This window comes from Arvicanthis niloticus, chromosome 14 (genome assembly GCF_011762505.2).
Source record: "Arvicanthis niloticus isolate mArvNil1 chromosome 14, mArvNil1.pat.X, whole genome shotgun sequence".
NCBI classification, from domain to species: domain Eukaryota; kingdom Metazoa; phylum Chordata; class Mammalia; order Rodentia; family Muridae; genus Arvicanthis; species Arvicanthis niloticus.
The window spans coordinates 27,849,841-27,873,485 of record NC_047671.1 but is presented as its reverse complement, the minus strand read 5'-3'; the positions used below and the strand labels follow the sequence as shown (position 1 = coordinate 27,873,485).

The 23,645-nt window shown below is 51.3% G+C and overlaps 1 protein-coding gene across 5 annotated transcripts in view; it reads left to right on the top strand.

Annotated features, from left to right (window-relative positions):
• The window catches only part of Pdgfrb (platelet derived growth factor receptor beta), a 37,923-nt gene that overhangs the window by 1,608 nt on the left and 12,670 nt on the right, over nucleotides 1–23,645 (top strand). Inside the window, exons 2-11 of one of the 5 annotated variants that reach the window (XM_076912580.1) lie at nucleotides 12,330–12,504; nucleotides 13,669–13,714; nucleotides 14,743–15,063; nucleotides 16,859–17,125; nucleotides 17,773–17,900; nucleotides 17,981–18,155; nucleotides 18,696–18,888; nucleotides 19,430–19,545; nucleotides 20,903–21,026; nucleotides 21,595–21,809. In XM_076912580.1, coding sequence (XP_076768695.1) covers nucleotides 12,337–12,504; nucleotides 13,669–13,714; nucleotides 14,743–15,063; nucleotides 16,859–17,125; nucleotides 17,773–17,900; nucleotides 17,981–18,155; nucleotides 18,696–18,888; nucleotides 19,430–19,545; nucleotides 20,903–21,026; nucleotides 21,595–21,809 — 1,753 coding nt within the window. In that variant the 5' untranslated portion in view covers nucleotides 12,330–12,336. Of the gene's footprint in view, nucleotides 1–9,382; nucleotides 9,496–12,329; nucleotides 12,505–13,668; nucleotides 13,715–14,742; nucleotides 15,064–16,858; nucleotides 17,134–17,746; nucleotides 17,901–17,980; nucleotides 18,156–18,695; nucleotides 18,889–19,429; nucleotides 19,546–20,902; nucleotides 21,027–21,594; nucleotides 21,810–23,645 lie in introns of those variants that run through there. The other 4 variants (XM_076912582.1, XM_076912581.1, XM_034517874.2 and 1 more) reach the window with 4 other exon arrangements.

The window sequence follows — 23,645 nt, the reverse complement described above, 5'->3', positions numbered from 1 at the left end:
TGGTTCCTCCCGTCTTTGGGTGCCTGCCGTGCCTTTCCTGATAGCACCCTACCACTCAGCCTCTCTGCTGCTGTTTGCACAGCACAGCCTGTGTGGACCATGTTCTTGTTGCTTTGTGCCCCCCACCCCAAACCCCACCCCGATATCCCGTGCCCAGCCCTGGGCTGGCAGTGGGAATGTGGTGTCCAGGAGGAAGGATTCACTAAAGCCTCCAACAGACCTTTCTAAAGTGATCAGTCCTCTTCCCCCCCCCCGCCCCCCATCTCCAGGGAGAGGGCAGTCACGGTGTCACTGTCATGGGTGAGCCTGTTGCATGTCCACCTTATATTCCTTACAGCAAGGCTTCAGAGCCAGTTTTGTTAACCCTGTACACAGACAAGGAAATGAAGGCTCTAGGCTCGCACAGCAGAGCTAGTGTTCAGGCTGAGGTGCAAGCAAATCTGAAGGCGGTTGCTCCTATGTTCTGCATCATCAGGCCAATCTCCTTTCTCCTCCTGCAGCACTTCCTCCTGGTTTCTATCACCCCCAGCAGAAAGTGTAGCATCAGGCCTTGATGCTTCAAGACCCCCAAGTCTGGTCCTGAGCAAGGAGGGAGGCTGTCTGGCAGGCCCTTCAGACAACAGCCTGGCAGTGTGGTGTTATCAGCAGCCCTCTTTCCTTTGTGGGAAAAAAAGCTGGACTTGTAATTGCTCGCAGATGTTGGGAGGCAGTGGAAAGCCCAGGGGATTCAAAGTCAGAAGCCCATTCTTACATAAGCACCCTGTGGCTAGCCTGGCATCCCTGGGCTGCTCCATACCTAGAGGTTGTGAACACACTGATCAACACCGGGTGTTAATTGTTTGTTTAGAGACAGGGTCTCTCTATGAAGTCCGACTGTACTGGTGCTCACTATTACAGACCAGATTGGCCTCAAACTCACAGAAATCTGCCTGCCTCTACCTCCTGAGTGCTGGGACCAACAGTGTGTGCTACCATGCCTGGTCAGGAGTTAATTTTTGATTTTACTGTTGGCTGAGTGTGTTGCCTCTCTGGGCCCCAGTCTTCTTCTCTGTGATCAATTTGACAGTTTGTGGGCTTACCAAGATACAAGATATTAGCATGATTACTATAAGCTGTGGCCACAGCGGAGAACAGCCAGCACTCTCTCCACTTCCTGTGAATCAGCACTCAGCTAGGAAAATGATCTACAGCCCTAAAAACCTCTGACGGTGGAAGGGACCCTGGTACCTGTGTACAGGCTGGTTTTGGGACTAGCTGCCTTCAGGTTTTGAGACCTTACTCCGGACCAGCTGCCCTCCAGCTAGAAGAGGGAATCTGGTTTTTGTTCTAAGTGGGCCACTTGGTGTGGTGGAGAGGGAGGGAGAAAAGGGAGAGAGGGCACCAAACATTCCAGAAAGATGGTTCTGGATCCTGGGCAGTGGGTCCTTTCGATGGGACTTTTTCCATAGTCAGCTCACCCTGAAAGCAATTAGGTAGGAGAAAGGAGTCACTGCTCCCAGGGGTCCCTCTGTGGCACCTCAGCTAACGTGAGTAGAGCCAACAGTTGTTATGCGTGTTTTAACCTTGTTTGTGCCTTGAGGTTCTCTAGTTGGTCCTTGGTGCTCGGCATTCAGAAAGCTCATACACATTTGCTAGGCTAACTAAATCTTGCAATCTTAAGGAGTAGATACAGATCCTCCCCGTTTTATAGATGAAGAAGGAAGTGCCAGAGGAGGTCTAATCAGTTGCTCAGAGTCTCACAGATAGGAAGTACAGGGTCTGGGATTAGCATGTGGTTTCGGAGCCTTGTGAGGAGAGGCTGGGTGGGGTCTGGGATCCAATATAAACTCCAAGGGCTTGCCTCATCTGTCCACAGCATTCCAGAGAGGGGCTCAAATCCCAGAATGCCGTGTGACCGTGGGCCTCAGTCCTCTCTCAGTTGAACAAAGAGGTTGACCCCGATGATCACTGAGCTCCTTGCTACCCCAGAACAATTCCAGGATTCCAAGCCTTGCCAGCCCAGATTGGCAGCCGCACAAGCCCTGCTGTGTACTCAGGGATCATGCATATTTAACTTTACAATGAAAGGGTTTTTTTTTTTTTTCCTTACCCTTTCTCTACACATTGCAGAAAGAGGTCTGGATCAATGGCTGCTAATGGAAAACCTTAACCTGCAATAAGGAGGAGGACTTTCTAACCTGAAGAGGCTCCTTTAATGTGCTCAGTTTCCCGTCCCAGGGCGTGTTCCTGCCGTCTGCATGCCTATTTCCCTGAGCGCAAGGAGTCCTGGGAAGAGCCTGTGAGGCTGTATAAGAATGACCTGTAGATTCTTCCCAGGGCTGAGCTTTGATTTGAAGAGGAAGCAGGTTTTTGGTCCAAAACAAAGAGGGGCACAAACAGGCGCCGTGGGAATGAACCCCCGGGGAGCCACCCCTACAGCAGCAATATAGAATTCACACACTTGCCACTTGCACAGAAACCCTCCAGGTATCCTTCCCCCACAAGGCTTAGTTAGGGTCTGAGATTCAGAAAACGGCGTCCTGGCCACCCAGACCTGGCCCCAAGGTTCTTCTTCTCCCAAGTACTTTTTTAGGGGCACAGATGATGCTTCGCCGGATGGAGGTGGGTGAAAATCAAAGTATATCTGTGTACAGCTTTAATTACATTAATACCCTAGCTCTTTCTACCTCGGAGCTCGCCTGTTTGATGTCTTGATGCTTGACGCTTTCATCTGCTGGATGTTCCAGCTTCTCCATTCTGTGATGGACAGCACTGTCCCTGGGGAAGGTCAGAGGCTCAAGAATTGTCCGAATGTCAGAGATGAAAAGGTTTTCGGGGGCTCATTTGGTTTGATTTCCCTATGGTGTGGGGGTGGACCCAAGGTCATAAATAAAAGAAAGGATGTATCTCAAGCCAGGCAGATCACAGGTGATGTGAGCAGGCGTGTGTCCACACCACCACTCAAAAGACACAGAGGGCTCCCGCTCCACCTGCTGTCTGGGGACCAGCCTTCATGCCTCTCTGGGAGATAAGGCTACAAGGTAGAGTTTTGCAGAAGAGGAACAAAGTTCACCTCCACATCCACCCCCACTCCAAAACTCCCCTCTTTCAGGTAGCCCAGGTTGGCCTTGAACTGCCTTTGTAGCCAAGGATGACCTTAAACTTTCCAATCCTCCTGCCTCTGCCTCCTCAGTGCTAGGCTAATAAGCGTGTCCCCCCGCCACGCCCCCCCCCAGTTTTGTGCAGTGCTGGGGACCGAGCTTGCTTGCTCTGCAAGCACTCTGCTGACTCAGGCACAACCCAAAGAGCCTGCTTGAAGGAAGAGACACCCTGGTGTGGTTTTCTGGATCATAGAACTCCCAGACCCATCCCTTCTCCATTCTGACCATAGGTCAGGGAAGAGGAAGGAAACTGATAAATGGCAGCAGCCCACCTGGCATTGCTTCTAGCATTGAAAGCCCTTTCTGGGTGTCATGGTGGCAAACTCCTCCTTTTCTAGACAGGGTCGTATGTAGCTCAGGCTTACCTTGAACTTGATACTCAGCTGAAGTTAACCTTGAACTTCTGACCTTCCTCCTTCCACCTCCTGGATGGAGGAGGGGTAGGCACACACCACCACTCAGAGTTTATGTGGTGCTGAGCAACCCCTCACCTGCTAGGCTAATACTCTCCCAACTGACCTACATCCCCCGTTCCTCCCACCAGGCTTTGTGAGGCTGTTGGTCACTTTTTGTTGGGGAACTTAATACTTTTCTTTTCTGGCAAGTGGGTTCCCAAGAGCTGTAAGTCCCACCAGCTCCTCCTCTTCTCCTGACGCTAAGCTTAAACAGTACAGAGGCAGCAGGGAAGTCCAGACCACTCTAGAGGAAGGTCAGCCTGGTCTACAGAGCAAGTTCTAGAACAGCTAGAACAACACAGAGAAACCTTGTCTCAGAAGAGAAGAGGAGGAAGAAGGAGAGGGAGGAAGAGGAGGAGGAGGAAGGAGAGGGAGGATGAGGAGGAAGAGGTCGAGGAGAGGGAGGAAGAGGAGGAAGAGGTTGAGAAGAGGGAGGAAGGGGAGGAGAGGGAGGAAGAGGAAAAAAGGAAGGAGGAGAAAGAAGGAGGAGGAGAATGAGGAAGAAGAGGAGGTAGAGGAGGATGAGGAAGAGAAGGTGGAGGAGGAAGAAGAGGAGGAGAAGAAGAAGACAAACCAAAACACCCCCTTTCTCACTTTATACCTGCCCCACAAAATACATACCTGCTTCTGCTGGGGTCTTCTAGCTGGGTTTGGGACGACCTCCTTCTGGAAACATGACTCTGAGTCTGTCCCTATGCCAACTCACAACCTCCCATGAAATACCGGCTCATGCCACTCTCCTACGTGCCCCACCCCCACCCGGCTGGCCGTTATGGCACTCTCACCTTCAGTACCTAGCCATTTGCCACCACTGTTAAACCCCCGAAAAACAATTCATTGATATATCCAAGGCAAAGCCCAAATTTCCACCCAGTGCCCCAAGCCTTTCCTAAAGGCTTGCCCTCCTTCGCTGCCTGTCACAAATCACTTGGCTGATAGACTTCAGCTGTAGTCTAACAGACCTGTGGCTGCCCTTCACCCTGATGCCTTCCTACTTCCCAAAGGTCGCTCACACAGACTGCTGTGGCATGGCCTGCCCTGGTGCCATCTGTCACAGAACCCAATTTAACTCCAGAGGCCAAGCCTCACAGAATTATAGCAGCTACCATTTACTGATCAGGGGAGTACGCCACAGGCGCTTCAGCACCCTGAAATGCCATAGCAACAACAGACGGCTCTCGTGCTACTCTTCCAGAACACAGAGACAAGCTAACCTTAGAGCTGCCATAGAGCGGCCAGGCAGGAGAACTGAGATGTGGTGTGAAGGAAGTGGCTCCGTGATGGAAAAGCTCTCCCAGGCTGCCTGAGATCCCGTGCCATTTCCCTGCCCTGGGTGGCATCAGGGGCAGCCTACTGGCTTCAGAATACCATAAGTCTGTCTGTTTTGCTCCCAACAGCTGCCTGTCTTATCACCAAGAGGAAAAGAGTCACCTTTGTCTGCCCAACCCAGTCCCTACCCTAGAAAATACTATCACTAGGCAATAGCTGAGGACAAGGCCTGAGGAAGAGAAGAGCTCATTTTGCATAGCCACTCCATCCCGTGCTGTGTAAGCATCAGCGGAAGCTATAGGCTCAGTCCTACATTGGGAAGTTGGAGAGATCCCAAATAACCATTAGGTTTTTTTTTTTTTTGGGACAGGGTTTCTCTGTGTAGCCTTGGCTGTCCTGGAACTCACTCTGTAGACTATGCTGGCCTCAAACTCAGAAATCCGCCTGCCTCTGCCTCCCAAGTGCTGGGATTAAAGGCGTGCGCCACCACCGCCCGGCTAGGTTTGTTTTTTGATTTGTGGAAAATCAAAGTGAAGGCTAGAGAAGGCTTAGCTGATAGCCATGGACTGGGAGACATCTATCAGATTTAGCTTATCCCTAAGCTGGCCACTCTGTGGAGCACTGGTGACACTTCTCACTGAGCCTCAAGGTAGCACAGGGGAGTGGGGCCGTTGTAATCTTATACTATCGGTAGCTCACACTTCCCAAGGAATCCTTCTCTGGACCTTCTTCCAAAGCCATCTTCTGCATCACCTGCTTCTTTTCCCTGACCAAACTAGTCCACGAGGTCTCGGCTACGCACTTCAGACTGGCTGAGTGAGTGGCTTCTGTGGGCAGAGAGGGATGAAGGAGGTGGTCTCTGACTTCATATGGGGGTACTAGGCCCTCCTCCAAGTACCTGCTTGCGTGAACTTCATCCACGGTCCCAATGTCTCAGTGTAAAGGTCTGGTTTAGAAAGGTCTCTGTTTTAAGGCCTGGAGGATGAGTTATAAAGAAGGCAAGGTATCAGTCAGAGGGAGAGCCGGAGGGTGAAGCAGGAAGGGATGGGAAGAGATGCTGAGAACCTGGGAGAGGGGAAGGAAACGTGAACACTTTCCTTCCCGATTCACTGCCCAGGAAGGCTCTGAGGGGAATCTCAATGCTCTATAATTGGCACAGATCAGTAGCGGGGTTTCTCCTTAGCCAGCTGCTCCTGCCTGGTCTGTGGGCTACTCCAGGCTTGGGATTCTAGGCCTGCCCGCCCCCTGCCCACTTGGCTCTGAGAACACATTCTCCCTGAGGCGCCCCCAGCCCACGGCTGATCCTGGTGGTAGCGGCCAGGGAAACAGAAGGTTTGCTTGTTTGCGCCTGCTGCACTCCTCCCAGCCCCAGCCTGGGACCCCTCTCAGGGGCTCCTTTGGCTGCCAGGGCCTGGTGCTCTCAGTTGCCATGGCACCAGTCCTAGATGAGGCTTGGGGGGGGGGGGCGATGGGCAGGGACGGCAGCTGAGGGAGGTGGAGGCTAGAACTCTGTAGCTTCCCAGGCTCTGGCCTTCTATTCTAGGGGTGCTGGGCCCATAGAGGCAGGCCTGAGGCAGAGCTGGCAACACACTGTGCCAGACTGCCTAGATACTCTATCTCAACGGTCCTAGTGACAAGGCTAAACTGGGGTTTTTCTCTGCAAGAATTTCCTTCTGGTTTTTGTTGTTGTTGGATAGAACCTCGTCATACAGTCTTGGCTGGCCTAGAACTTCCAATGTTGAAGCTGGTCCTGAACTCATAGAGATCCACCTGCCTCTGCCTCCTGAGTGCTGGAACTAAAGGCATGTACCAGCCATCGTGCCCAGGCTATGGATCCTTTTCTTAATACCCTACTGATGCTCAGATTCTATGGTGAAGTCTCAAAGGGACTCTGACTTGTCTCACTTTATCTTCCAAATTGCTGTATGACCAGCAGGCCCAGGTCCCCTGCATACTGCCCACAGTGAGGGCAGAGGTGTGGCCCTGACCTTGGAGAATCCTGTCTCTGAGAGCTTCAGTGAGAAGCAGTTTCCTGTGGACACAGTTGCTCCTACTTGGGAGGAGGGATGTCTTGCTAAATGGTTAAGAAAACAGGCTTTGGACCCAAACCAGCCTGGGTTTACATATTACCCTAACTCTTCCGATTATTGGTTATGTGACCACCTGAGGCAAGTTGCGAAACCTCCTTGAGACTTAATGTTCTCCTCTTTGAAATGGGTACAATGAGCCCATCCCCTCATACAACTGTCATGTGGATAAAATAAAATCCATGGGGCACTTCATTAAACAGAATGTCTGGCTCCAAATTAGTTGGGGGCTCTTTCATTTGTTTTCAGATTGGAACAGTGGGTGAGAAGAAAGGTTATTGTTCAGAGGCTATGGGAAGGTTGGTGTAGGGGACAGAGTAAGATAGACTGTGCTCACTATAGTGAAGCCAACTGTGGTAGCCTGGTCTCTGCGGACCGTGAGCTATCTAGGTAGAAAGGGCCACGAGGGGAGAGTGGTGAGATTCCTGTCTCAGGCTGTGTGCAATTGCAGAGAAGGTTGGGAATAGGATGTGTGTGACCCCTACTGGCCCTAAGATTGTAGCACCTATGACTGTCAATTCCACTTTGGCCTAGCTCAAGAGAAAGTGTGGAAAAGTCCAGAATAGGCACAGACAGCAGACTTGTGACTGGCGTATGGGTTGGTGCTGCCTGGGCTTCTACTGTCCTTTCCATAGGCCTGTTCAGTGAATATGGGAAGGCTGGTGGACAGAAGCGAGACCAACCTGTTAGTCCTGCAAAAGAGGCAGAGAGTGAGTGAGTGGGTGTTCGTCCTATGTGCTAGAGAGGCTTAGTGACAGCCTGCTAAGGATTTCGCACTGTAGCCTTCGCTGGGCAAATGATGTGTGCCCTTTCTAGACCTCAGTTTCCTCATCTGTAAAGTGGGAAAGCAGCAGGGTATGGTGAATCAGGTGGAGAACCTGACAAGCTCACTCTCAGGAGAGCCTGGATCAGGTGGCAGGCAAGGTCTTAAATAGGCCTTCTGTGACTTTGCAAGGGGTGCTGGGCCCAGAGGAGATGGCAGCTGCTACCATGTTGGACCTCTCCAAGGCCATCTAAGTCCCTATTTCTTCTGAAATAACCCACAAGGGAGGGCCCAAGTGAGCCCTGGAGACTGGAAGCTAGGGGTCCCAGGGCATCTGCAGAGCCAGGCTGTACAGCCTGGAATGAAGCCGTGGGGGCTGAGCCTGAGGCCAGCAAGGCGCCTGAGGCAGGGGCCAGGAAGTGCCTGCTCTGCAGGCGCCTGGGCTGTGGGCAGAGGCATGGTTGGATCTCCCATCCTCCTCTCTGACCTCCTTCCCAGGCTGCTTCCCAGCATGCGTGGGGACCCAGGCCCCCTCCCTGGGGCCCCTAGCTCTGTCAGGCACACACTGAGCACTTTCCCACAGGCTGTTAGAATGTCATCCCAGCCCCCAGCACACACACTCTGTGGGGGCTGGGGTTGGGGGTTACAGGGGGATCGGTTTGTTCTTTATCTGCCTGGTTCCTTTCCAGACAGATGTTTCGTTTTATTTTGGACTTCCAGAAAACAGGCCGTTTCTTTTCCATTTTGTCCCTGGGGAGGCCTCCTGGGGAGAGAAACACGGAATGAGTGTGGTACCCTGGGGAACAGAGGACAGTGACCTTAGTCCTGTAGCCGTGTCTCTTAAGCAGCCTTTGCCTGAGGGCTACAGAGAGCCATGGTCAGGTCAGGGGAATGACAGGGTCAAATGGGAGATGCAGAAGAGAGGGAGTGAGGAGAGAGGAGACAAGGGAAACTGCGTAGTCATGACGTGGCAAGGGACATGGAGACGCTCCTGAGGTGCCTGGGGAGAGTCACTGGAGTGGTAGCATGCTGAGACTTCTCCAATAAAATGTGCCATAGGATGGAGGGATGGTTCCTTCCCAGGTTTCTCACCTCACTTGTAACTGAATCCTCACCCTCCAGACCCTTCTCTGGCTCCCAGGATTGGGGTGCAGCGGGGGCAGCTTCCTAACTGGTACTATAAGATCTCACCCATGTCCGCTGGCTCTGGCAAGGCTAGAAGTGCCAAACTCTGTCAGGTCCAGACCAGACTATTGTCACTGGCTCACTGTCCAGCTGCTAGCCAAGGATTTTGTCCCTGGCTGTAGATTCCTCTTCCCTCCACCTCCACACCCCCAGTCCTGTCTAGAACTGGCTGCCACTTCTGAGCTGAGTCATGGCATCCTAGTCTGGGTTGAGAGGACTCACCCCGTCCTCACCCCTAACTCAGCATTCCATGTTCACAGGGCAAGGGTCCTAAGAGCTGTAATGTCAGTCTGGAAAGTTTTTCTACTCTCTTGTCCTAGACTGTAATATGGGACAACAGAGAGGCAATAACCAGGTTTGCTTCCATTTATCCAAGGGCCATGCAGGGGCTCTTATTTGGAAGATAGGAGAAAGCCAGGAAGCAAGTTTGTGCCCAGTTTTGTCAGTGATTTAGCAGGTCACACCTCTGAATCTCTGTCACAGGTCTCCTGCTGTCTGGGGCAGGTTAACGAAAGTCACTGTTCTATGAAGAGACAGATCATTATGTAGCTGGACCCTAGACAGCGAGCAGGCACTGGGAATGCAACCCCAGGCAGGTAGGTGAGCTCCAACAGCCCATAACCCACTTGAGCCCATCCTGCCGAGAGCCAGAGGCACTTCTCATTTCCCTGGCCCAATCCTTAGCTTCCCCATCTGTACAGAGAGCCTCAGAAAGGGATAGGTAGATGTTTCCTGGCTGCAGGGCATTGACATTCCAAGATTCTGACCTTGTGACCCCAGGATTGGGCCTCCTGCTTGGGTATCTTGTTTATTCAGAACTTGGTGGGACTGCGGCTGGCCGACTCCACCAAGTGCCCCTTTGAACCACAGCTGGATTTCTGCTCTTCTATCCCGTTGCGTTTCTGTCTGACCTGACCTCTGCCCCCTCTCAGTGCCAACAAACCCGTCCACATTTGAAATCAGCTCGGCGACCACTCTTAAGCCTGTGTATGGTCTCATCCTCATCTTAGAACATGGGTTTGTGCCTCTGTCATAGACACTCGAGGACTCTGGGACCTGCCTCTTGGGTCCTTCCAGCATGCAGTCACCAAGTTCTGCTGACCCTCAGTGACATTCATCTCAAAGCCATCTGTCTCAGTCAGTTCCCACCCACTGCCCTCTGCCCAACCACACACTGTACCAAGGGAAGCCTGCAGGGGAGCAGGCGGTGGACAGACACACTGCCTCATTTCAGCCTCTTCGTTCCTCTTGTCTGGTCTGCATTTCTTGGCGATTTCCCAAAAGCGGGTTCCATCTCCGTTCTCTTACCTATAAGAATGGGAATACTCCTTCTCCGCCTCAGAGCCGTCAGAGGATCCAGTGAGACAGTACGTGCCAAGTACTGTATAGCAAGTACGGCTTAGAGCTCCTTTATGCTTGTTCACAGATACATGGGGCAGAGGGAGACTGTCATTTTGTGTGCACATGCTCTGTATACGTCTTATGTTGGGAGGGTTACATGAGTGACTGTTATACACAAGGGCATCTCTGATGGACACATGGTAAAGCATCCCAGCATCTGTTTGTGCAGTGTGCACGTGCACTGGGCACTGGGGGGGGGGGGGGCTGTGCACGTGTGTCCTGTGTGGGCATGCACATGGTTCGTGCCTGAGTGAGGGCTGGGCACACACACCCGAATAGCTACACGTGTGTGTGTGTGTGTGTGTGTGTGTGTGTGTGTGTGTGTGTGTGTGTGCTGTAGAAGAGCGTGTGAGAAAGAGCGTAGGCAGCATCTGGACTGTGTGCATGTGTTCACCGTATGCAGGCCTCTCTTTGGCAGCAATGCAGGTCCCCCCCCCCTCCAGACTGCTTGTGTCGTGGGAGCCTCAGGACCCCGAGGGAGGAAAGCTGATGCTGGCGGATGTGGCCAAGATGGGTTAGATTTATTTAGATTGAGATGGTGGGAAAGGAGTGGGAAACTGTGTGTGCTTGTGACAAGCGGGAAGGCCAAGGCTCTGAGGATGACTCCCAAGCATGCTCACTCCCCTGGGGCTCACTCCTGTTCCCTCAGGGGTGTCTCACATCTGTTGTGGGAAGCTGAGCAGACCCCCATCTCTGGACCTGGCCCGAACAGGGCAATACTGAGGACTTCCTGACCACAGCAAGGGAATGGGGTTGGGGGGATTTTTCTACCCACTCTGATGAGTCCTCGGTCTGTAGCTTGCTGTCCATGCTCCCTTCTATAGCCCAGGTTCATTTGGTGGGAAGTCACCTGAAAAAGCATCTAACTCCCAGCTTGTAGAGAAAGAAACTGTGGCCATTTAGACAAAATGTCTGAATCGACACCCTAGAACAGTGAGGTGAGATGGGTCATGGATTCCCAGGTACTGTGGCCTCAAACATGTCATCTGGATTCCTGACCAGCCATTTCTGAGACCAGCCCCACTGAGAATAAACGGTGGCCGGAACCTTCTCTTTGATAAGTCAAACAATTAGAACTTTTGAATAGTGGCAGCTATTTAAGATCACAGAGCCGAGCGGTGGTGGCGCACGCCTTTAATCCCATACTTGGGAGGCAGGGGCAGGTGGATCTCTGAATTGGAGGTCAGCCTGGTCTACATAGTGAATTTCAGGACAGCCAGGACTACACAGAGAAACCCTGTCTCAAAAGCAAAACAACAATAACAAAACACACCAAAAACCCCAATAAAACAAACAAAAAACCCACAAGAACAACAACAGCAACAACAACAAAAGAACATCACAATCTATCTGTGAATGAATACGCAAACGAGTCCCAGGCAAGCAGGTGATCCAGTCATGTCATAGTGGGTTCAAGGGCCTTGTGAGGGGAACTGTTCTTGTTTCAGAGAGAATCAGAGCAGTCCAAGACTGCTGGCATCTTTGACTTGCAGTGTCCCTCAGTTCATTTGCTTAGTCTGTTCTCCCGACAGCTGGAACCCACTTTGTGTCTAGGTGACCTGGTCATGACGCTGGGCCTCTCTGGGTCTCTACTTCCCATTTAAGAAGCCTCCTTCCAGCTTAGAGTCCTTACTTTTAGCTGCCCCATCCTTATTCCCTGCCAGAGAGGGCTTGAGACGGGAAGATGGTTTGCCGCAAAGTAGAAGGCTTGGGGATTGCATGCCATGAGGTTCCAGCCTACAGGGTCAACACAGCCTACCAGAGTCAGGCCAGCCTCCTTACAGTGACCTCCCATCCCCTGGCCAGCAGGCCAAATTCCTCCTTTAGAATAATAAACAGTGTAGCCAGCCAGGGAGGCTGGGAGGCCAGGGGAGGAAGGCTGAGATGAGCCCTCCCCCACCCTGGGCTGCTAATGATTTTCTTTGGCCCACATCTCTGGCAGGAAGTGGGGAGCCAGAGGGGCACCCACCAAGGGGAAGATGGCCTCTCTGGGGCCTGTTGGCTCTGCATCCAAATGTTGTCTGTGCAGCTCCAGGATGCCTGGTGTCCAGCTGGAGGGGTCGGCACCAGAGGGATGCCATGGGCAGGACCGAGAATGGAGCATCAGGAAGGCTTTGACCAAGGATAATTCTGAGAGGAGAAACTCAGGGCCAGAGGGGGCTTCAGTCGGGCTGTCTGAAGACGGGGTAAAGGAGGAAAAGCAGGTTTGTGCAGCTTGCTTCTTAGGGTGTTCAGAAATGGGGTACCGGCCTTGCCCGTGTCTCATGCAGCATGTGTGACTATAACCCTCACTGATGGTGCGTTCATTAGCTCCTCTCTGGCTGGAGGCTCTGCCCACAGACACGGCCCAGGCAGTGCAGCAACTCCTCAGCCCTGGGTAGGAAACTAGAAAGGGCAGCATGACAGAGCAGAGCGGAGACAAACTGGTCTAGGATGGGCAGCCCCACAAAAACTCAGGATGCCCCTTGTTGCCTGTCACATGACTGCCTCCTACGTTTCTTGATCTGTGACTCTGACCATACATCATAATCATCATATTGGTGATTATCTGGAATCTGAGGAATGGCTATTGAGAGGAAGGAGTCGAAGACTCACTGGATACAACATGCCTGTCTGTGTTTCTGCTCCAGCACCCTGTTCACAAGTCTCTCTGGCTTTCTCTATTCTCACTATTCATCTGTCTCCCTCTTGAACAGGCTCTGTTGGGAACCTTGGGTAAATGTCTTTGTTCCTCAGTTTCCCCATATAGACATGGAAGGTGGAGGTGGGAAGTTTGGCCTCAGTGGTCTCCAAGGACCTTCAAAGCTTGATGAATTAGATGGGGCTGAGAACCTGGTCCCTCTCTCCTGGGCCTCCTGTGCAGCTCTGTGCTGAGTAGGGGGGCCAGCCCACTCCCACATTCCATCGTCCTGACCCCCGCCCCCACCCCACTTCCCTTCCCACAGACATCCCATTTCCTGTTGTGCTTGTGGAGGGAGCAGTGGAAGCTCTCCAGGCTCTGGCTCACCCCCTCCTACTCCTCCAGGCCTTTCATCACACTTTCCCAAATATTTGTCCTGGCAGATAAGTGCCTGGCATTGGAACTGTCACCCAGAGGACGGGGCTGTCAGAGCTGGCAGGACCCCAATCTAGCCCAATTCCCCACCTCCACTGTAGCATACAGGGAAACTAAGACCCATAGGCAAAGGACTTAACCAAGGTCATGTAAGAGCTGGAAGCAGAGAGGAAAGAGCTTTGGGGACCTGGATGTCTTCCCAGCCTTGAGATAGGAGGTTGGATGCCCAGGCAGAGCTGACCCATCAGGTCTAAGGTGGGCCCTGGCACTGCCTTTACCCACACTGGACCCTGATTCCTGTTTTACTCTGCAGGGCACCATGGGGTTTCCAGGTGTGATGCCAGCTTCAGTCCTCAGAGGTAAGTAAGCTGGGGACAAGGGTGAGGGCCCCAAGGATGCCCCTGGGAAGCTGGCAGTGGTAATGTTTGGTAGCACCATGACATGACAGTCTGGACGCTCCACAGTGCTCATGGGCCTCAGTTTCCCCAGATTGGGAGGTGGTCTGTGGAGGCCTCCTTCAGATGCTCCCCTATTAGCTTTTCTTTAGATCCACTCAATGGGTCTCTCCTTGCCCAGAACCACCAGCTCAAGTTCCCTGCTTATCCTTCTGCATCCAAAGCTCCCTCTGAGACACCCTACCCTCCCTTACCCCTCTTCAGTCCAGCAGGATACCTGCCTTCAGCTCTCCAAGGTCTGGGCAAATGCCTGAGCAACCAGTGATGAGTCAGTGGACTGCCCTACTAACCATTGTTTGATGGCCCTGCTGACTGGCTGCATCTGTTCTGACCTTCATCACTAGGGAACATGAGGGCGTGGCTGACAAATCCTCCCTGTGAACAGTAGTGACCATAGCTGCTTCTCCCAATCCTTCCTCAGAAGGTGCATGGGGGAGGCACCAATCACTTGACACATACACCTCTTAACCCTCCCCACCCCCTGTCCTTCAAGCCCCCAGGGTCCACAGTATCTCAATGGCCCTAAGTCGGCCCCAACTCTAAGCGATATGAGAACCCCTTTCCTATGGTCACCCGTGAGCTCTACAGGAACCTAAGCAGCTACAGAGAAGAGGACCAGGGAGTGACCTGGAAGGCAATGCAGGAACGGGAGGTCTGGGGATTGCTTCCGCAGGATTTCCTGCCCCTTTCTCCTGCGTGCTGCTTGCACATAGCATAGCTGAAGGATTTGGAGGCTGGAGTCAAATGAGGCAGAGACCTAGGACAGGAGCTGTTGAGGGTCTGTCAGTGGTTAAGCAAGCAGCTTGTGTTGAATGGGAAGACGTAGTCTTTAAGGACTCGGAAGCTACTCAGGCCTCCCAGACATCTCTGGGGGAGGGGCTAAGGTCTCTTTGCCCTGACCATGACTTGTGACTCTTGACTTCTGCTCAAAGGCCAATTGTTGCTGTCTGTGCTGTTGCTCCTGGGACCACAGACCTCCCAAGGCTTAGTCATCATGCCTCCTGGGCCAGAGTTCATCCTCAACGTCTCCAGCACCTTTGTTCTGACCTGCTCCAGTTCAGCTCCAGTGATGTGGGAACAGATGTCCCAGGTGCCCTGGCAAGAAGCGGCCATGAATCTGGACGGCACCTTCTCCAGTGTGCTGACACTGACTAATGTCACTGGGGGAGACACTGGAGAATACTTTTGTGTCTACAACAACTCGCTAGGGCCAGAGTTCAGTGAGCGGAAGCGCATCTATATCTTCGTGCCAGGTAAGGACACCAGCCTGCGTGCCCACTCCCGTATCCTGCGTGCCCACTCCCGTATCCTGCGTGCCCACTCCCGTATCCTGCGTGCCCACTCCCGTATCCTGCGTGCCCACTCCCGTATCCCCATCTCTACAGCACATAGTACAAAAGGAAGCGTGAAGTGTACCTCAGGGCTCTGTGAGATGCAGCCTTGTGACACAGCAAAAAGCAGCACCCAGCTCAACTCAGCCAGGAGCACGCTTCTTCCACTGGTTGTCTGATCTCTCCCAGCCATCTCTGCCCTTGCCTCCCAAGAATTCTGCATTCTCGGCTGGTTTCAACCTGTTCATTTTAGCTCCCATATCCCACTGCCCTGTTCTTTGAGCCCTAGGTAGCTTTATGACCTCACTCACACCCCTCACTTTAACTCCAACACTGTCAGCATCGAATGAAGAGCAGGAAATGGCCGATGAGAAAGCATCTTCTTCAGTCTCACTGAGATCCTATAATAGAAGACCCAAGAGTATTTGTAAAGAACAGGATTGATCAGCACACTGTTCTGGTGGCAGGGGCCAACATCTAGCAAGGGCCTCTCAAGATCTAGGGGCCAGCATCTGGCAAGAGTATCCTCTTTCTTTTTTTTTTCTTCTCTCTTCCTCCTCCTCCTCCTCCCACCTTGGGGAGCCGGGAGGTCTCACACATAGCCTTGGATGGTGTGGAACTCACTGTGTAATCCAGGTTGGCTTCAACCTCATAGAAATCCCCAGGCCTTTACATTATGATTATTTTTTTAAATCTTTTATTTATTTTTATTTATGTGTATATGAGTGCACTCTGTGTGTGTGTGTGTGTGTGTGTGTGTGTGTGTGTGTGTGTGTGTGTGTGTACCAACCACATGGAGGCCAGAAGATGCTGTTGGATTCACTGGAGCTGGAGTTACAGGCAGTTGTGAGTTACTTGATGCAGGTGCTAGGAAACAAATTCAAACCCTCCGGAAGAGCTGCAAGTGCTCTTAAGCCCTGAGCCATCTCTCCAGCTCCCACTATTTTTTTTTTAAACTCTCTTATTTTGAGACAGAGTCTCACTAGGTCACCATGACTGGCCTTGAATTCACCCAGTAGCATTGGCAGGCCTCAAATCTACAGTTCTCTAACCTCTTGCATCTGCTTCACAAGTAGCTGGGAGTCCAGGGCTCCCCAACCCAGTCCAGCTGACAATCATCCCTTAATAATCCTACCTGTAAATACTGTCACAATGGCAGTTATATCTGAATGCAGTTTGGAGGGGACCAACGTCAGAACCAGAGCAACATCCTTATTCTGCATTGAGGTGACTGAGGGGCAGAGAGGGGAAGAGACTGCTCAAAGTCAAAAAGGGATTCATGGGACAGCTAGACACTCACTGTCCCGGCTGTGATTAAACATCAAGACCTGACCAATAGGAATTTGGGAAGGGAAGAGTCTATTTCATTTTAATAGCTTACAGTCCATCAGGAAGAGAAGTCACGGAAGGAACCTAGTGGTGGGGACTGAAGCAGAGACCATGGAGGAGTGCTGCTTACTGGCTTGCTCTTCATGGCTTGCTTAGTTCGCTTTCTTATATACCCCAAGACCACCTGCCCATGAAAGGCACTGCCCACAGGGTTCTGAACCTTTCCACATCAACCATTAATCAAGAAAATGCCTCCACAGACTTCTCTACAGGCAATCTAATGGAAGCATTTTCTCAATCAAAGTTTTTTTTTCCCAGATGACTCTAGTTGATGTCAAGTTGACAAATTCTAACCAGGACATTCGTTTCTGGGCTCTACTCTTGACAGATCCCACCATGGGCTTCCTCCCTATGGACTCTGAGGACCTATTCATTTTTGTCACGGATATCACTGAGACGACAATTCCATGCCGAGTGACAGACCCCCAGCTGGAAGTGACGCTGCATGAGAAGAAAGTGGATATCCCCCTACATGTACCCTATGACCACCAGCGAGGTTTCACTGGTACTTTTGAGGACAAGACTTACATTTGCAAAACCACCATTGGGGACAGGGAAGTGGACTCCGATACTTACTATGTCTACAGCCTCCAAGGTGAGCCCCGCTTTCTGGCCCTTCATGGAAGAACAGCCCGTCCGTTTACTATGTGCACAGCTCCATATCTTATTAGATTCTCTCGTAGTTTTGGGAGGGGCCTAGTGTTCTCGACATTCTATAAAGGAAACTGTGGCTCAGAGAAAGGATGGCGTTGGTCTACAGTCATAGTTCGCTAAGGGCTGGGTCGGGCTGCATAAAGTGGGGACAGAGGCACAGGCTTGGAGATCACTGAGTTTGGATACCAGCTTGGTCATTTCCCATCTGGACTACTTTGCACAAGGCACATGCTCCCCTTAAGCCTGATTCCCTACCCCTCTCCCCCACCATAAGATGAGGATGGTGATGACTGCCTTCCTTATAAGATTTTGGAGAAGATATAAAAGAGATTAAGATGTTTAGCATGTGAAAGGTACTTGGTAAATTTAGATTCCCAGAGGACTGGATTTTGGCTTCCAGATTGCTACCTCATTGTCTAGGATAGTGTTTGTATATAATAGTAGTTTAATTATTACTGATAGACTCAATGGATGAATCTTTTACAATAGCCAACCTTTCCCTGTGGACCACTCCTGTTTCCCAAGCCTAGTGCTGGTGGCTAGTGATGCCCTCCTTGGCCCTAATCCAATCTCTCTGCCCCACTCCAGTGTCATCCATCAATGTCTCTGTGAATGCAGTGCAGACTGTGGTCCGCCAGGGTGAGAGCATCACCATCAGGTGCATTGTGATGGGTAATGATGTGGTCAACTTCCAATGGACGTACCCTCGCATGAAGGTAATGCTGGGTGAAGGTTGGAAGGCAGGAGGGATGTCTCAGCTCACACTGGCTTCTGATTTGGTGACTTGACCTTGCAGAGTGGACGGCTGGTGGAGCCAGTGACAGACTACCTCTTTGGAGTGCCCTCCCGCATTGGCTCCATCCTGCATATCCCCGCTGCTGAGCTGAGTGACTCCGGCACCTATACTTGCAACGTGTCAGTGAGTGTGAATGACCATGGAGACGAGAAAGCCATCAACATTACTGTGATCGGTGGGTGCCCTGAACTCAGCCCTCTCCCTCACTCTGAGCTGGACCAGACTCTGGCACTGACCTGGGGTCTGTTTCAATGTTAGACCCAAATGAAGTGTAGCAGCCCTTGATATAATAATTCTGAGCCCAACCTAGACTTTCCCACCTAGCCAGACTCCTAGTTCATTCTCAACCCCTCAGTGCAGGCCTTGGCAGCCCCGTCGCCAGAGTCAACCTCTGCACTAGTTTGAAGTTCCCTTGCACCCTGTATATAATATGCATCCAGAACAGAAAACTACAAGTCCAGTCCCAACCTCGGCACTGACAGTAACACCATCACCATTCTTGCCCCTGTCTCAGCCAACGCTTGCACTTCAGCTCTGTTGCCCAAAGAAGCCCTACCTCTAGATTCTAGAAGCCCCTAGAAAGTGTTTCTCTTGCATTTAGTCGGAGCAAGGCTCCACGAATCCTCCACTAGAGATTGGCAGGATGCACACTCTCATTGGTGTCTGGGTATAGCTCCGCCCACAGGGCCCACCCCTGACTGTTGTACCTTCACAGAGAATGGCTACGTGCGGCTCCTGGGAACCCTGGGAGATGTACAAATTGCTGAGCTGCACCGGAGCCGAACGTTGCAGGTGGTGTTCGAGGCTTATCCGACGCCCTCTGTCCTGTGGCTCAAGGACAACCGTACCTTGGGTGATTCCAGCGCTGGCGAGTTGGTTCTGTCCACTCGCAACGTGTCTGAGACCAGGTGGGTACCAGTTAGTTAGTCCGCTTGTTTTGGAAGTTTCAAAGCTGCCTGGCAGCCCGGGGCCTTCAGCCACCAACAAACCTAGGACCTTCTTGTCTGAGAGTCTAGTCTGTAATGGATGCATGCCAGCCAGGCACTAGGGATGCTGAGGAGCAGAGCAAGCTGTTCTGCCCCTCCCGGTAGGGGAAGCAGACAGACACTGATTAGTTACCTTGTGATGAATAGAACCAGCAGGTAATGAACAGAAGCAAAAACACTGGATGGGAAGAGGGTGTCCCCAAAGCTAGAGATCTGCAGATGGGCAAGAATGCTGCTCTGGTGGGGATATGATTTTGAGAGATGGGTACACAACCTGGCCCTTCCCAAGCCTTCTTAGTAGTTTAGGTGAATTGCCTGTGGCTGAGGATTCAGGAGACTAGGTGTGGATCCTGACTCTGCGTGACCTTGGCAAGGGTATCCCTTCCTTTGGCATTCTATAGGGAGGTGAGAATTCGTTAGGGGTTCCTGTAGTTCTGATCGCAAGTCCCCTGGTATCCCATAGGTATGTGTCAGAACTGACTTTGGTACGTGTGAAGGTGTCAGAAGCAGGCTACTATACTATGCGAGCCTTCCATGAGGACGATGAGGTCCAGCTCTCATTCAAGCTACAGGTCAATGGTAAGGACCATGTCCCTTCCCCCCTCTCCCCCTCCATCCTTCCTCCATCTCTCTTCCTTCCTTCTCTGCCATCCACCCATGGGGGAAGCTGGAGAAAAGGCCTGGAACCAAGAAAGCTGCAATTTAGGTGGTTGATCTGACATGTCCCCTCTCTGGGCCTCAGTTTCCCCAGCTGTAAAAGACGACTGTCAGGTTATACTGGTGTTTCCCCAAATCTGGGCCATTTATGTACCGATGGCACAATTTTACTTCTCACATACAATTCATACTCTGCTGAGTAGTTTCAATATGGCAGTCTGTTCAGAGGTCTACCTTTTATGATTTGCATCCAAGCAGGGGAAGAGAAATAGAAAAGGAGGCGTTCCCACAGAAAACAAAAAAGGTTAGAAGGTAACACGCAACTGTGGTGGGTGGGGAAAGAGGTAGATAGATAGATGATAGATGATAAATTGATAGATGATAGATAATAGACAGATAGACAAATAGACAGACAGACAGACAGACAGACAGACAGACAGACAGACCGATGAGAGCTTGGTGCAGCATGGCATAGCTGGGGGTTGTAGTTTTCAATATGGTGGTCAGGGTTGGCCTCGTTCTGGAGGTGACATTTGTAAGACTTGAAGAAGGGAGGGTTTTGGACAAGTGGGTATTTGTGGAAAGGGCACTGCAGATCATGTGTTGCCCCTTGTCACATTGCCAGAGAAATAGGAGGAAGTTGGGTGTGGCCAGAACAGAGGGTGCTGGCATATATGGAGGGCATGAGGTTAGGGCAGAAATGGAGGGGGTGGAGCGGAGTCGTTGGATAAGAGCTTGAAGCTCGGTACAGACTGCAGCTCGGTACAGGCGGCTTTGGCTTTTATTGGGACTGACAAGAAGGGATATGACAGGGACTGGAGCAGAGAAACAACATGATAACCATTTAATGCTTTGTCAATTCGCTTTCTAAAAATAAATGTATTTTGAAAGACAAATTTAGCATCTCAAATGTAGATGGAAACTCGGTGTCATATGCCATAAATACAAAACACTCAAATACATTCAGAGAAAACAGAGCCATGCCTAGCTTCATGGGCCTGGCTGCCCAGGGCTCCCGGCCTGGTCTCTCTTTGAAGAGCAGGTCTCAGAGGGATGTTAAAGACAGACTCTGAGCCTTGCCCTTTGAAGTACCCCAAAGGAATCTGTCACTTTCACATTGGGACTCCTGGTGTCTGAGGCTCACCTGCAGCCCACTGCCTGGAGGGAGGGGGTGTCAGGACAAAGAGGACATGACACTCTGGAGCACATCCTCCTGAAGGTCTTCCCTGTGCCTTGTTCTGATCACCTCACTTCCTGACCCTGTACTCTGATTGTCCAGTCCCTGTCCGTGTGCTGGAGCTGAGTGAGAGTCACCCTGCCAATGGGGAGCAGACAATCCGCTGTCGTGGCCGGGGCATGCCTCAGCCAAATGTCACCTGGTCTACCTGCAGAGACCTCAAAAGGTGAGCACACCTTGAGGCCAAGCCTCCCAGAATTTACACAGCTGCCTAGAATGCCCTGTTAGGGTAATCTAGACTGGCCTCTTCACCTGAGAGGTCCAGGCCACATCTTAGATCAGTCCTCTGCCTTCCAGGAGATACCGTGACTAACTTAAATTTCTCCTTTTCTTACCTTGATCCTGAGCCATCTTCGACCCAAGAAGGTGAAGGGTCTGGACCCCAGAGGTGTCTAATTGATCCAGTGGACGTCCAGAACTTAGTCTAGTATAATATATAGAAACAGGGTTGAGCTCAGGGTTTGCCTCTCTATCATTTACATGGTGGGTAACCTTGAGGGTCAAATGAGTGAATTTTTGCGTTTAGGAGTCTCAGTTCTAGAGTGGGAGCGCCCCCTGCTGGTTCATCTAGACAGCACAGTAGGAACCTGCTCAAGGAGCAAGTATTCACAGAAAAAAAAGCATACTCTTTTTGCCACCACTCACAGATACAACCTGCTTTGAGTCTGACTTTCCCCCCATTTGCAGAGGGGAAACTAAGAGAGGCTGCAAGCCAGTCCCTTTGTGTCTCCTAGTAGGTGTCCACGAAAACTGTCACCCACACCCTTGGGGAACAGTTCCAAGGAGGAGAGCCAGCTAGAAACCAACGTGACTTTCTGGGAGGAAGATCAGGAATACGAGGTAGTGAGCACACTGCGCCTGCGTCATGTGGACCAGCCACTGTCAGTACGTTGTATGCTGCAGAACTCGATGGGCAAAGATTCACAGGAGGTCACCGTGGTTCCACATTGTGAGTGCCCCAGCTGCGGATGGCTGTGATCAGCTCTCGCCCCTTATTTGATCCCGCCCTACTGAGCCTGAATTCCCAAAGCAGGTCAAGTCAGAATACTCACAAACTCATGGGAACGTTCCAAAATCTACCAGAGTATGTTCCTATGCACACACACAAAATATGACATCAGCACAGGTGCACAAAAACAACCCTATACACTACAAACACGAAACACATTGACTCTTATGTGCAGAAAGTGAACTGGTATGCACGACGCAAGTTGTAAACTTGCACGAGTGAGTTGATCCTGGGACTCAGGTGTACACTCTTCTTGCACACATTTGCAATCTGTGCTGAGGCTGCTTCATCTCCAGAGTATATGCATGATAGCATCGACTCAAGCATGCCCAATGCTGTTCATGTAGGTAAAACTGCAGAGTATTTTTTGTGAGCTGTGTGTATGAGCCTGCCTAAATCTAATACTCATATGTAAGTCCACAAAAAGAATGTCTATATGCAGGCACGTCTGGGAGCATAGTCTCCACGCATGTGTATAAAACATGCATATGTGATTCTTGGGCATGTGTGAAAACTGGCATGGTGCATGTCTGTACTCAAACAATTGCAACATATAAAACATATAAAAGCACTTGACCACAACTCTGTATGCATACATCTCCAGACAATGTGTGAACATTAGTGGGTACACACACATGTACAATTACTGCACCTATGTATAATGCTTGCCAGAGTCCAGATATGTGTGCAAGCCAGGCAGTGGTGGTGCACGCCTTTAATCCCAGCACTTGGGAGGCAGAGGCAGGCAGATTTCTGAGTTCGAGGCCAGCCTGGTCTACAGAGTGAGTTCCAGGACAGCCAAGACTACACAGAGAAACCCTGTCTTGAAAAACAAAACAAAACAAACAAACAAACAAACAAAACCAAACATATGTGTGCATTTCTCCCACGCATCCCTGCCTGTACCTGTGTGTGCACACTTCATCATTATCATCACTCAGTACGTTATGGGGACCTAAACTTGCTAGGGTACAGAGGCTGATGGGACAGTCCAGAGTGGGGAGGCAGACCAGGAGTAAACCATCCCATGCAGGATCACTGCTTCCAGGGGAAAGGCCCTGAGAAAGAAGAGGCCCTGTGCCAACCACGGAGTTGGGGAAGTATCCCAGAAAAAAAGAAGCTTTACATGAAATGCTGAGAGATGAGAATGTGTTAGTTAGCCTGTGAGGGTTGTGGAAAAGCCTAGAGTGGGCTCTGAGTGGCTTCTGAGAAGTTATAGCAAATGAACCTGGCTGCAGGGCAGACTGTATGTGGATTTGGGGCAGGGGAGAGAATAGGAACGGAAGTGGTAAGGAATGGGGCCACAGGATACAGGACACAGAATTCAGATGCAGAATACAGGATACAGACATCAGAGCAAGCAGAGCCTCAAAGAGCATTTTGCATACAATCAGACACAGACACATGTGCACATACAAACACAGAGACAAGCACACACCCATACAGGTGTACACACACAGAGGCTTCCACAGGCTCGTACATGTCTGCCGATGCACATGCCTGTGTCACCTGCCCTTAGAAGAAGGGTGAACTTTTAAAACATCCTTACTGGGGCTGGAGAGATGCCTTAGAGATTAAGTGCACTTGCTGCTCTTCCAAAGAACCCGAGTTCCATTCCTACCACCCACATCAGGTGGCTCAGATGCCATGGATCTACTGCCCTCTTCTGACCTCCATCAGCGTCCACTGTGTGGCATTCAGCCATGCAAATGCTCGTGTACATGCACACACACAAACACACAGACACACATATATGATATGTATTCATTGCTGTGG